This window comes from Salvelinus sp. IW2-2015, linkage group LG4q.2 (assembly GCF_002910315.2).
Source record: "Salvelinus sp. IW2-2015 linkage group LG4q.2, ASM291031v2, whole genome shotgun sequence".
Lineage (NCBI taxonomy): Eukaryota > Metazoa > Chordata > Actinopteri > Salmoniformes > Salmonidae > Salvelinus > Salvelinus sp. IW2-2015.
This window is the reverse complement of record NC_036843.1, coordinates 12653049-12667751: the sequence shown is the minus strand read 5'-3', so window position 1 is coordinate 12667751 and position 14703 is coordinate 12653049. Positions and strand designations below refer to the sequence as shown.

General features: G+C 45.1%; 1 protein-coding gene across 4 annotated transcripts in view; it reads right to left on the bottom strand.

The window, feature by feature from the left end:
• The window catches only part of mnat1 (MNAT1 component of CDK activating kinase), a 70158-nt gene that overhangs the window by 47391 nt on the left and 8064 nt on the right, over nucleotides 1–14703 (bottom strand). For all 4 annotated transcript variants that reach the window (XM_023986704.2, XM_023986702.1, XM_023986701.2 and 1 more), the window contains 5 exons: nucleotides 14414–14487; nucleotides 13837–13940; nucleotides 13522–13662; nucleotides 11066–11194; nucleotides 361–482 (listed from right to left, as the gene is read on the bottom strand). In XM_023986704.2, the coding sequence (XP_023842472.1) occupies nucleotides 361–482; nucleotides 11066–11194; nucleotides 13522–13662; nucleotides 13837–13940; nucleotides 14414–14487 (570 nt within the window). The remainder of the gene's footprint in view (nucleotides 1–360; nucleotides 483–11065; nucleotides 11195–13521; nucleotides 13663–13836; nucleotides 13941–14413; nucleotides 14488–14703) is intronic.

Sequence of the window (14703 nt, the reverse complement as noted above, 5' to 3'; positions counted from 1 at the left end):
CTGTTCCCCTTTAAACCTTGCCCTTCCCCCACCTCTCACAGCTAATCAAGGGCAACTTCAGAGAAAGCAAAACTGACTTCCAGAGCAGCCTCACTCCCAGTTAAATGCCTTACTGTACCCCATCAGATATGCTGTGAAAACTAGGCCAGGCCTTATACTAAGCTGGTCAACCTTAATTAAGAGGTGCTGATTACACTACTGTTCATTGAACAATATAAGCGAGGCCTTACAGTGTGGTGCTTTCCCCTGTAGTTATTTATCAAACCACTGGCATCTCCAGATTCTATTGTGCAGCAGCTAACTTTGCCAGTTGTGCAGAGCTGTGTACGTGTGTATGTGTGTTACAGGATGGGTTCTTACCCGAGTCGCCCCAGCTGCTCCAGCTCAGGGACGGGGGGTCCGTATGTGTGGATGTGGATGGGCTGGTAGTGGTACAGAACCTCTTCTAACCGGGTCACGGTCAGCAGCGACACAGTCTGACCCTGTAGTACAGGAGAAACGACACATTACAGTCAAACATGTTTGCCGGTGTGAATATCACTAATAAATCCCCACAAAGAGATTTAGCAGTTGTAGAACAAATATGCTACCCAAATCCTTGAAACAACCTGTGGTCGTCAACCTATGTCGTCGTAAGAAGGAATGCTAGATCGAGCAGCATTGACCAAGTCCAAAACTGCCCCAAAGTAGACATTTTATGCAGACAGCAAGTGTTAAGCAGTGAACAAAGCAATTGTTCGCAATACTGAAAATAGCCTACCCTAAGTTAAACCCTCTGATAGTGATTGGGATAGGGAAACCCTGTGCTTTTACTAGAGCTCGAAATGTACAAAGCAATTGAGAGCTACTCAAAACTAGTTCTGAACCAAAGTAAATACTATAAATACCCAGAATAAATCCTGTGGAGAACAAGGTAAGTCATGATGAGAAATACAGAACACAGACTGCCCAGAAGGCTCCGGTGATTCATGATAAAGGGAGGCAAAGTCATGGAGGAGCGCAGTAACCCTCTCTCTCTCTCTGTGTGTCTGTGTGTCCAATCAACGGGAGCTTTAAGTGGATTCATCCAGAAGAACCATCAAGGCACAGTGGATGGCCAACCAAATTACCTGAATGACATCACTGCCATTTGGTAAGCTCTCCGGCACGCCAAACGACCCACATTAATCTGTCGTGTATCCTCCAATCAGAAAATATGCTGTGAAACAGATTTGATATCTGCATATTCTCTTCCAATCCATGAAGGTTGAAAGGGGTTTCAAATTTGTCTGCTTGCCTCGCAGTCAAAATGCCCTTGACCGTGGCCATTGAGCAAGAAACATGATCCTTCTTCAGGACGTTGCAGCACTGTTCGATCTCAGCCTGTGCCATTAGTCAGAGGGACTTTCCAGTCGGCCATGTTCTCTACTGAGTCTCAGTCTAGCTTTAAAGCATTTAGACTGGAAGAAGGGTAATGGATGAGTTTGGATGACAATGAAACAAAGAGAATTAAAAGAACATGGATAATGTTTAAACAAAAACATAGGAAGGGGCGGGGTGGAATACAGAGAGAGAGAAACAGAGTGATAAAAAGTATGAGAGAGAGAAATAGGGAGACAAAGAGTATAAACATTACAGTGATAGGGGAGCTGATGAAAACCAACTAAACTATTAACATGTGGCCCCTGGCCTCCGACTGCTGTTCTAACACATGCTGCTGGCCAGGCAATGATGCACAATAGAATGAACAAAGCTGGGTCCGAAACAAGCAACACAGTCCGGTGTGACACACAGCTCAAAACAATGATTCAGTGGTGTGGGGACATATAAAATATCTGAATATTATGTGATAAAAATCAAGATATTGCCACTAACAAACAAAAATATGTTTCTATCCAACTGGCAACAGATTTTCAGAAAAATATTCTAAAATCTGCATAAAAACAATATGCGCATTTTCCGACCAGGTGTGTTTCCATCAAACTGACTTGTTTTGCAGATAAAATGGCCTGTGCGTGATGACGTAGCATCACGCAAAGTACTTTTGCGGTCAAGTTCCCATGACGAAAATGTGTTTAATTGCATTTCCAACTCCACCGATGGTTTGTCAAAAAAACTGTTCTGATAAATAGCAAACTAGTTAGCTGATAAAGTGCACAGGGTGTTATATGAGATATGGAAAAGAGCAAGATCATTTTATTTGATAATTGGCAGCCAAGCACTGATCATCATGTCACAAGCATTCAAATAAGAGCCTACCCTCCATATTTAGCGTATGGGCAATTTGCATGATCACTGTGCACTTTACTAGCATGTGAAGTTCATAACTTATTTCATCTGCTTATTAAACGTAATGCTTTTCCTAGTCGTGGTGGTAGGCCTACAACAACCTGATGTGATTCTTTCAATATTGGCGTGATCACCTCAATGAATTTTTCTGAAACAAGAAGTTCCCATGTCAAACGAACAAATTGTCTATCGACATTTATGAAATTGCACCATCATTTCCTGTTTCCATCAGCCCTGTCATGACTTTATGTGTCAGGTTATTCATCCACATGAAACGGTTGGATGGAAATCTGGTTATTGACAGTCAAACATTCACTCCACAAAACAAAAATACTCTCCTTCTCCCACGCACATATTTCTCTGCTGCTGCCACTCAACCTTTAACCCTGTGGGGCCAGTGACCCAGGCAGCCTCTTCCCTCCCATTCATCCCTACAACACTTCAGCCCCAACACAAGCTAATCAAACCCAGACCGGCCACTCTCTATCCCCGCTCTCCATCAATCTTCTTTCAGTCTTTCTTTCAGCACTGTATTACTCCTACTCTCCCCTGCACCAATCACCCAGACAGACTAGAGTGATGGTGGGGTGAGAGAGAGAAAGCGAGACAGAAAGTGAGAAGAGAGAGAGAGTTACAGATGGTGAAAAGGCAGTAAATCTCATTTGACAGACAGACAAACTAGAGCAGTCCAGAGAAGTTTGTTGCATTCCTGTCCAAAGGCACCTTGAAAACTGGCAGGAACACACACATACTGTATCGCTCACCCCTACACCACACACAGAGCTCCCCTGTTAAAATGTGTCTGCATCACTGTAACATCAGTATTGTCAACATCCAGTTCATTCACTAGCTGCCTGCAGATTGTACAATGGGATTGAAAAACAATACCTAACAACAAAGTGTTGACTGGTTTACAACTGCCAGACATTGAGAATAAGACCACATACATGACAGGTAGCATCACAACTGCATTTAAATATTCAAATGAGTAAAACAAAGAAACATCAACAGTTAAGTCTCAATGATCGTATCTCTCCCGCACGTGACAGAAACTCATGGTAGAGAGAACCACTACCACAGGGCCAAAACAAACATCTGCAAACATTAAGAGGCCAATCTTAAAACCCAAGGAAAAAGTGTGTAGATGTGTGTGGGTGTAATTGCGTGTGTGTTTAAGATTCCCAAAAAGTCCCCCGTGACATTAAAGTAAAACTCTTGGGACCATCCATCTTAATAAAACCGCAGGGGAGGATAACTTGAGGAAATCACAGTGTACCTCACTACTCCCTTCTAGTTCTCCCTACTCCGGTACGGTCCACGTCAGGCCTACATCAGGTTTAAGATCACACCATCTTTATTCAACTCTCAAGATACTGAATTAGCCAGCCATTGTAGCCAGCATATGATTGTAGAAAAGCAGACCACATTCAAACATGGGAGCTGCTTAGTCAGTGTTCAAGGCCAAGCCTAATTAACATCCGAGCACGAGATCTGATCACACACACACTCTACCCCCAGGGAGCCACTACCTACGCCACACACAGTCCACTTGCTCTCGTGAGCAGCCCCTCTCTATCGTCCCAACTGTGGAGCTCTGCAGGACGTCCCAAGATCGCTGGAGACAACCCCCCCACCCCCATGGGTAGCCTAACTTCAGCTGAGCTCTATGTAACCCAGGCAGAGCCACAGGGGGCTCCATTCACTAATGGCCCAGTGATAATGGCTGCAATCACAACAGAGTGAGGTGGCGGGAGTAAGACGGCCACAGGGTGGAATTGTATTGGGGATAAGTCTAATGACCAGAGTTAGGATGACCTGCACCAGCGAGCGAGAGGGTCAAATCCTCCCACGTGTGATCCTCCTGCCTCCTTCACCCTCTCTGCCACCCCTACCCGGTCACAGATGGTGCTTCTGTGTGGATAAAAAGCTTTGTGGCCCCCTCTGGCCCACTGAGCACAAGTAGCAAGTGTAAACGCTCCTGCCTTTGCAGTGCCTCCCCTTCCCTCGGAGGGTTAAATATAACCATCCTACAGGCAGCAGCTGCACCAGCGCAAAGCCCTTAAAGCTGACAACTCCTTTTTCCTCTGGGCTGGGCCGGCCTGCCTGTGGGGTGCTGGGGCCAAGCACAACAAGGCCAAACCAGAGGCAGGGGCACAAGTGTGAATGAATGCCCACAGATGGTGCCAATCGGGGGGGGGGGGGACGACAACTATCCTTTACCCCAAAAGTCATCTCCCCAACCCACACATCCCCACGGAGCCATGGGTCTCCGTGCCAACAATGGCATATAAGAGCAAAGGTGAAGGATCGAGCCCTCTCCCACATAAAACAAGCCAGGCTTTGAGCGGTGAATGACACACCAGTCAAAATGAATGTCAATCACGTTGGTGGGGTATAAAGGGAAACATACTACTGACATATACAACCACACGTTTAGAGACCCGTGTTGCTACACATAATGGAAGTGTTTAAAAGCAAAATAAGAAATCTGAGCAATGGCTAAGTGGAGCAGCAAGAGGAGGAACATATCACAGCAATGAGAGAAGAAATGGAGTGTGTGATTATGACTCAAGAGTGAAAGAGAAAGAGTGAGGGGAAAGTAGCTGTGTGGTGTAGCTGTAGCAGACTGCCTCCACAGTAGAACAGGTTGAGCCAGTCTGCCAGACAGAGCTTGGCTTGGCCTTGAATGAGGAGCATGACTACCCAACAAAGGTCACTGCAGAGGACAGCACACTACCAATGAAAAACAGGCCAGCGCAAACACACACCGAATGTGTGTTCCCTAAGGCCCTTAGATTCCATTCTATGGAGTCAAGCCAAAGAGGACCCTGGGTATTTTAGCAAGGTACACATCTGTGTTAAGGGATAAACTTCCCACATGCATTTGACCAAGTATTAGTTTTGCTCTCATCAAGTGCACACGTCAGCCTCGTTAGGCATGTCAGCTGCTCTGCTGGCCATGAGGGGTGCATCTCACCTCTGTGGCAGTGGGACGTTTTATTTAAGATGGCGCTGAAAGCTGGACCACGGTGGAGATTCTCTACAGGTCAACAGCAAGCAGGCATGGAAGACTGTTCTAGTCTGTCTGTGTGTGTGTGAGACAGCTGCAACACACATACACAGTTACCTAGGCTACTTCCATGAACCAGTGGATAATTGAACTAAAGTAACAAAAAGTAACAAAATTTAACCAAGGTTCAATTTCGCAAACAAGCTTAGCTATGACAGACTATAGCTATCAGACTACAACAAAAAGAGGGAGAGAGCCATCATCAATAGCTAGTTTCAGCATGGAAGGGTTACCTCCCACACATCCAATTTCTTTTGATTTCAACAGATGTCTACTTTAAAAAGAGAACACGCTTCACTTTGGTCTTCCAAGGATGTTTGCCCAGGCTGGGTAACGTGTGTGTGTGGAGTACACGGATGTGTGTGTGTTTGAGAGATATCAAGGCAGGGAGGGAGAGTCTCTCTTGTTCAGTGGAGTGCTACAAAGTCAGGGATTACCCAGACTGACTTTGGACCATTCAAGTTCACAAGTACAGTGAAATGCCTTTCTAGCAAGCTCTAACCCCCAAAATGCAGTAAGCAATAACAATGTAATACTAAAAATAACATAAGGTAGAACAAAAATACACAAGAAATAAACATGAGGAAGTAAGCTATATACAGGGTCAGTTCCAATGCCATGTTTACAAAGATACTGGAGTGATAGAGGTAGACAGTGTAGGTATAGGGGTAAAGTGACGAGGCATCAGGATATACAGTGCATTTGGAAAGTATTCAGACCCCTCCACTTTGTTACGTTACAGCCTTAGTTTTTAGAAATAGAAGAAAAAAAACAGAAATACCTTATTTACATAAGTATTCAGACCCTTTGCTATGAGACTCGAAATTGAGCTCAGGTGCATCCTGTTTCAATTGCTCATCCTTGAGATGTTTCTACAACTTGATTGGAGTCCACCTGTAGTAAATTCAATTGATTGGTCATGATTTGGAAAGGCACACACCTCTCTATATAAGGTCCCACAGTTGACAGTGCATGTCAGAGCAAAAACCAAGCCATGAGGTTAAAGGAATTGTCCGTAGAGCTCCAAGACAGGATCGTGTCAAGCCACAGATCTGGAGGAAGGGTACACATTTATTTTTTTTACAGGATTGAAGCTCCCCAAGAACACAGTGGCCTCCATCATTCTTAAATAGAAGATGTTTGGAACCACCAAGACGCTTCCTAGAGCTGGCCGCCAAGCCAAACTGAGCAATCGGAGAAGGGCTGCATCACATCCGGCTGTGATTGGGAGTCCCATAGGGCGGCGCACAACTGGCCCAGCATCGTCCAGGTTTGGCTGTCATTGGAAATAAGAATTTGTTCTTAACTGACTTGCCTAGTTAAATGAAGGTTAAAAAGGGGTTTTGTCAGGAAGGTGACCAGAACCCAATGGTCACTGACAGAGCTCCTCTGTGGAGATGGGAGAACCTTCCAGAAGGACAACCATCTCTGCAGCACTCCACCAAATCAGGATTTTATGGTAGAGTGGCCGTTCAGAAGCCACGACAGCCCATTTGGAGATTGCCAAAAGGTACCGAAAGGACTCTCAGACAATGAGAAACAAGATTATATGGTCTGATTAAACCAATATTGAACTCTTCGGCCTGAATGCCAACAGTAACATCTGGAGGAAACCTGGCACCATCCCTACGGTGAAGCATGGGTGCCAGCATCATGCTGTGGGGATGTTTTTCAGCGGCAGGGACTGGGAGACTAGTCAGGATTAAGGGAAAGATGAATGGGGCAAAGTACAGAGAGATAATTGATGAAGTCCTGAGTACTCTGGAGCAGGTTATCAAACTGGGGCGAAGGTTCACCTTCCAACAGGACAACGACCCAAAGCACACAGCCAAGACAACGCAGAAGTGGCTACGGGACAAGTCTCAATGTCCTTGAGTGGCCCAGCCAGAGCCTGGACTTGAACCTGATCGAACATCTCTGGAGAGACCTGAAAATAGCTGTGCAGAGACACAGCCCATCCAACCTGACAGAGCTTGAGAGGATCTGCAGAGAAGAATGGGAGAAACTCCCCAAATACAGGTGTACCAAGCTTGTACCATCATACGCAACAAGACTCGAGGCTGTAATCGCTGCCAAAGGTGCTTCAACAAAGTACTGAGTAAATGGTCTGAATACTCATGGAAATGTGATAAATCTGTAAAAATGTCTAAATGTCTTTGCTTTGAGGTAGCGGTCCTAGCGGAGGTAGCGGTCCTACTGCTGGGTTGTTGCCCTCCTACGGCCTCCTCCACGTCTCCTGATGTACTGGCCTGTCTCCTGGTCCTCCATGCTCTGGACACTACGCTGACAGACACAGCAAACCTTCTTGCCACAGCTCGCATTGATGTGCCATCCTGGATGAGCTGCACTACCTGAGCCACTTGTGTGGGTTGTAGACTCCGTCTCATGCTACCACTAGAGTAAAAGCACCGCCAGCATTCAAAAGTGACCAAAACATCAGCCAGGAAGCATAGGAACTGAGAAGTGGTCTGTGGTCACCACCTGCAGAACCACTCCTTTATTGGGGGTGTCTTGCTAATTGCCTATAATTTCCACCTTTTGTCTATTCCATTTGCACAACAGCATGTGAAATTTATTGTCAATCAGTGTTGCTTCCTAAGTGGACAGTTTGATTTCACAGAAGTGTGATTGACTTGGAGTTACATTGTGTTGTTTAAGTGTTCCCTTTCTTTTTTTGAGCAGTGTATATAATGCCGGCCAAACAGGGATATTTTAGATTTTTGTTGCAAAAAAAAGGCTCTTTATTCATTGATGGAAATATCAGTCGATGGAAATATATTTGACCGTCATGCCTATCGGTCTTATTTATCCCGCACAACTACCACATCTGCAGAGCAAACAGAACCTATCTATTGTGGGATTTCTCCTGCTGCTCCTCAGCTGGTTGCTGCTGGAGTAAAACATGCTTTTATCAGCCCATTCAGTGTGCAACAATTCTAAAGGCAATCGCATGTTAAAAACAGTTTTAGGGCATGATTAAAAATAGCTACTATTTTTATTTCTCAACTGGTAATTGAAGCGTGCCTCCCATTCACCATTCAAGTGCAGGCAACAGGCTATCAGCGCGTCACCACTTTACAATGTGAGCTGGAGGCCGTATGCATTTTGAAAACATACTTAAATTGTTTGAAATCTGAATGTATATTTCATATTATGAGGAATGTCTTACCTTGCTTCAAAGTAGACTATAGCTAAATCCGACCATGGAAACGTGGAGGCAATTATTTTCTAGAGACTTCATAGGCGACACATGAGTTTCAAGTTTGTGAAAGTTAACAATTTATCCTGACATTTCTACCGTTCTGCATGCCAGTTATGTTTTTCATGTCAAACAGTTGAATTTCAATAACGGTTTTCATTGCTCAATAATTGTCACGTGGTTAATCATAAAAATCTGAATCTAAATTAAAGTTAAAGTCAACTATGCGAAATCACCAGCCTCTGCCATATGGACACATTGATACACCGTGATCCATTGGCAGCTAAAGAAATTAGCAAATGGAACTCATAGCCTATAGGCTAATGTAGCAGTAGCCTTGCTCTTTCACACCAAGGATTGGTGATTATTGGAAAGATTTTTCTACTTGCTTACTCTGAGGAACTACACTCTCGGCCAGTTTATTAGGTACACCGCCCCATTCACAAAAATACAGTGAGTCACGTGGCCGTGGCTTGCTATATAAAAGCAGGCAGACAGGCATCGAGACATTCAGTAACTGTTTGATTGAGCGTTAGAATGGGCAAAATGAGTGACCTAAGCAACTTCGAGAGTGGTATGATCGTCGGTGCCAAGTGCGCTGGATCCAGTACCTCAGAAACATCCGCCCTCCTTGGCTTTTCAACTACGACAGTGTCTAGGGTTTACTGAGAATGGTGCGACAAACAAAAAACATCCAGTCAGCAGCAGTCATGTGCGCGATAGCTCGTTGATGAGCGAGGTCGAAGGAGAATGTCAAAAATTTTGCAAGCTAACAGGCGGGACACAAACAGACAAATAACGGCGCCGTACAACAGTGGTGTGCAGAACAACATTTCGGAATGCACAACTCGCCGATCCTTGCAAGAGACGACCACAGCGGGTTCCTCTCCTATCTAAATAAAAACAAAGAGACAGGAGGTGGCACTCCCTACTGACAGCTCACGTTGGCCTGCCTGCCTGCCAGGAGAGACTCTTCAGTGTGAGGCCAAACCCCCTGCTTCCACATCCCCAGAGGGGTGTCTGCTTCTATCTCCAGGATATGATAGTTAAGAGGCGCGAGAAGCACCCTTTCTACAACCATGTGGTGCCTATAACTGATTAATGGCAAGATCATTTCTGTTAATTCTCTTGCTCTCTCTCTCAAATGACAGCAACATGACTCTGCATCTTCTCTCTTTTGAATCCTACTTCAACAGGACACCAAAAATGAAGAGATAAATAAGCCGGCGTTCTCCAGGAATCAACTGCGACATCTTGAAACGCCACCAAGTCAAACAGCAGTCTTCTGGACTGAGGTGAGGGGAAACCAAAACCACACTGAAACCCAACTGAAGCCTCGCGGCGTCCAGATGTGCCTGGCAACTGCTCTACCCCACCCCAAGCCAGAGGGAGGAGAAAGGAGGGAGAAAGAGGGGTAAAAGTGACGGGAAAAAGCCAGAGTCCGAGCCAAGAGCAACAGCATCTTACAACCTTCTCTCCATCAGCAAGTAGCACTTAATGCTGCATATCCAGTCAGTTAGAGAGAACCACATCCTCCTGAAGCCAGACATACTGGAGCAACTATTTTTCCAATGGTGGAGGAAGAATGGGCGGTGGTCATGTCTTTGGGTGTAAATGGATATCAAATACACTCATGGTACAAATATATTGCCCAGAGGATTACCCATGCTAGCTGGGCTGATGAGACAGAAGGAAAGGTTTCTAGATTCTGCAAGCAGAACTAGTGTATAGGTATGCGAGTGTGTGTGGAGAAAGACAGCTGGACAGAGAGAGACTTCACATTCTGTCACGGAGTTGGGACTAGTTGAGCACTAAGACAAGATTTCTCCCACGCAACATTGCACCCTGGGAAGTCAGCCACACCTCCCATATGGGCTTGTGGAGAGAAAGGTGGGGGGGGATATCGCTTTATCTCGTCACGGTATAATGAAAATAAACTAGTGTGAAGGAAAACATAGCCGTTGCCAAATGGAAGGAGGCCTTAACAGCTACCCTGAACAGCAAAGCTGACAACTCAACAAAACACCTAGCCAGAGCCCTCATTCTGTCTCTGAGGGCTGCAGGTAGGAATGTGATGACACTATGGATGAGATGAGGGCTTGTTCCCACACCAGGCAGAGAAGCGCGCTAAGGGATTGGACACAGTGCACTGCAGCAACACTCTACTTCAGGGGCTCCTCAACCATTAGCATGAAGCTAAATCTAAACTGACCACCACTGTAATATGCTAACAATGAATTAGCATTGACCTAAATGGCAGTGTGTGTGCCCCATTAAGCTAGCCAGCATTGGGCTCTGTTTAAGTATGCTAACCATGCGTTACTATTGAGTGAAATCATGCAGGCCGAGTGTTCGTATGACCTTATCGTGCTTTAAAACTAGCTAAAATAGGCCGACCCAGGGTGCATGCTGGACATTCACTAGCATTTCTGTGTGGGTGCTGTTTGTATGCTAACTATGCGGTAAGCTTAAGGCATCCTTCACAGTCAGGACAGTCAGCGTGTTTACACGTGGCGTGCGGTACTCACCATAGGGATGCCGGTGGAGAAGATGGTGGTTTTGACCACCTGTTTCTGCTTCTCAATCTGGGTCTCCAGCTGGGCGGCCCGGTCCTTGTGTTGGGCCAGCAGGATGGTGGCGGGGACATGAGAGCGCTCCTGGAGGGGAACATACAAATACAGGTATGAATATGTCATCATATTTCTGTATGTGTGCACTTATTCAAAAACCACTGACTAGCCATGATCTAGCCTCAAGCAAAACCTGTATTTAAGCCAAGTAAAAGATGGGAGGAGCTTCACCTGTAAATGAGATGTGTAACTTGGGAAACTCAGAGTTTACAATATCAATCACACACACATCTCCCTATAACTGCACAACTAAGAAACCAAGGTGCTCTGAGGCTAGTCATTAAATTATTAATGCAGGGCAAGTTAAAAACAGTGGTATTATGTCGCCCTGCAGCATCTTTACCTCCAGAAAGACCATGCATGGTGTTCAGATGGAGCAGGACGTTATTGTCGGGGTAGACAGGTTGTATGGACAGAACTGGGAGTGTTTTCATCACTAGGCAGGAAGGAAAGTGTGGCGCAGAATAATGAACAGCTGGAGGTGATCAATTGATGGCTCCTTATCAGGATCTATTGCAAACACTATCCGTCTATAATGATCGTTCGTGTGTGTGTGTGTGTGGGTGACCCCGACCCTCAGAGATTTCTAGTGTAAATGCCAACACACAGCAGCGTGTTCCCGGGGGCTGACTGCTCATCTCCCAACAGACAACAGAGGCCCAGTGTTTAAACAAACAAACAGCTCAAACTGCTATCTGTGATCGCGCTTTACCAGGCAGCTCTACAGGGACAATCCCTCCCACAGCCTGCCGCTAAAACACAATGGAGCCAGGAGGCTTTGGTAACAGAATGCTAACCATGCTGGGCTCCACCACAGGAGGTAGGTGTGTGTGCCACTGGCAAATTTTCTCTATCATATTTTCTACATTGTACAATAATAGTGAAGACATCAAAACTATGAAATAACACATATGGAATCATGTAGTAACCAAAAAAAGTGCTATGATAACAGCTTTGCACACTTGGCATTCTCTCAACCAGCTTCATGAGGTAGTCACCTTGAATGCATTTCAATTAACAGGAGTGCCTTGTTAAGAGTTAATTTGTGGAATTTCTTTCCTTAATGCGTTTGAGCCAATCAATTGTGTTGTGACAAGGTAGGAGTGGTATACAGAAGATAGCCCTATTTGGTAAAAGACCAAGTCCATATTATGGCAAGAACAGCTCAAATAAGCAAAGAGAAACGACAGTCAATCGTAACTTTAAGACATGAAGGTCAGTCAAAATGGAACATTTTCAGAACTTTGAAAGTTTCTTCAAGTGCAGTCGCAAAAACCAAGTAGTATGATGAAACTGGCTCTCATGAGGACCGCCACAGGAAAGGAAGACCCAGAGTTCTCTGCTGTAGAGGATAAGTTCATTAGAGTTACCAGCCTCAGATTGCAGCACAAATAAATGCTTCAGAGTTCAAGTAACAGACACATCTTAACATCAACTGTTCAGAGGAGACTGCGTGAATCAGGCCTTCATGGTTGAATTGCTGCAAAGAAACACTAAAGGACACCAATAATAAGAGACTTGCAAGGGCCAAGAAACACAAGCAACGGACATCAGACCGGTGGAAATCTGTCCTTCGCCCTGATGAGTTCAAATTTGAGATTTTTGGTTCCAACCGCCGTGTCTTTGTGAGATGCAGAGTAGGTGAATGGATTATCTTCGCATGTGTGTTTCCTACTGTGAAGCATGGAGGAGGTGTGATGGTGCTTTGCTGGTGACACTGTCAGTGATTAATTTAGAATTCAAGGCACACTTAACCAGCATGGCGACCACAGCATTCTGCAGCGATACGCCATCCCATCTGGTTTGCTCTAAGTGGGACTATCATTTGTTTTTCAACAGGACAATGACCCAACACACCTCCAGGCTGTATAAGGGCTATTTAACCAAGAAGGAGAGTGATGGAGTGCTGCATCAGATTACCTGGCCTTCACAATCACCCGACCTCAACCTAATTGAGATGGTTTGGGATGAGTTGGATCGCAGAGTGAAGGAAAAGCAGCCAACAAGTGCTCAGCATATGTGGGAACTCCTTCAAGACTGTTGGAAAAGCATTCCAGGTGAAGCTGGTTGAGAGATACCAAGAGTGTGCAAAGCTGTCTTTTTTTCTTCTTTTTTTCAAGGCAAAGGGTGGCTACTTTGAAGAATCTAAAATATATGTGGTTACTACATGATTCCATGTGTGTTATTTCAGAGTTTTAATGTCTTAAAGAAAAACCCTTGAATGAGTAGGTGTGTCCAAACTTTTGACTGGTACTGTATGTCACCTGATTGTTTTCTCTATTTGCCTGTGTGGTGCTATGTGGCAATCTGTGTTTATTTGTGTGTATGTATGTGTGTATGTGTGTGTGTCTCACCAGTTCATCCAGTAGAGCCTGCTTGCTCTTCCTCTTGGCCTGTAACTGTCTCTGTTCTTCCTGCAGAGTCTCCAGCCTGCGCTGCTCGTTCCCCTGCTGCTCCAACAACAGCAGCTCCTCCAACTCCTCCTGCTCTCGAGTCTGGGAGAGGAGTCGGAGAGAAAACAATCAATATCATAGTAGACAGAGTATTGCAGAGGAGGAGACAGAGGTTGAGAGAGGAAGCTAGACCATTTAGTACAACAGAATAATGCATAAGCGATGCGTTTCACCAGGCAAAGCAGAGTGAGTCAGTGTGGGGTTACAGGTACCCACCAGCTTGGCCTTGTTCTTCTGAATGATGTCTCTATTCTCTCTCTGGTATGCCTCCATGATCTGTTTGGTCCCCTCCACCTCCAGGTTGTTGGTCAGGTTATAGACTGGAGAGAAGAGAGCAGGGCGGCCCTCTATCAACACACTAGCATGGACTTCACTTCAAATGATTTAGGACTGATACTGGAAATCGGATTTGGCACAAGCTGAATTATGATGTTGCAAAGCATCTGACTCTAGATAATTCAATACGTTTTGATTAAATAAGTAAGGTTGAATGTTGAAATTGTATATATCCCTATTTAAAATAAACAATAGAAACACATAGGATTTTCCAGTGCATTTCTCTAAAAGTAATTAGCCATGTTTCTGATGATGTAAGCATAGGGGACAGTAGGAGAGGTCTAACACATTGTCACAGTGCAAACACCATCTGACAGAAATCTCTGAGAATTTGCACAGAGAGACTGGTGTGTCTCTGACCCTGGCTGGCACTGATGCCTGTAAAACATCAACATCCAGAGGCAAGGCCAGATCAATCAGGCTGCATCCTTCCCTCTCTCCCCCCGCCTCCTCTCACCAATCTCCTCCACTCGCTCCAAGTAGTCATTGTATTCTCTCAAGTTGGAGAAGTCAAAGTCTCTCTTGTTGTAACTGTGAGGGAGAAAGCGAATAGTTATTATATGCATTAGGCTTAATGCTTGTTTGCAGACATTACATTGAAACAGCGGAGCTAAAGAAATAAAAATGAGGGATGGATGTAATAGGAGGGGCTGAGAGGAAAAAGTATGTCAGGGAAAGAGCTTTCCTATTCGAGCAAACCCTGGGGGGCCCATTGTCTACAAAACAAACAGCATCATAACAATGACA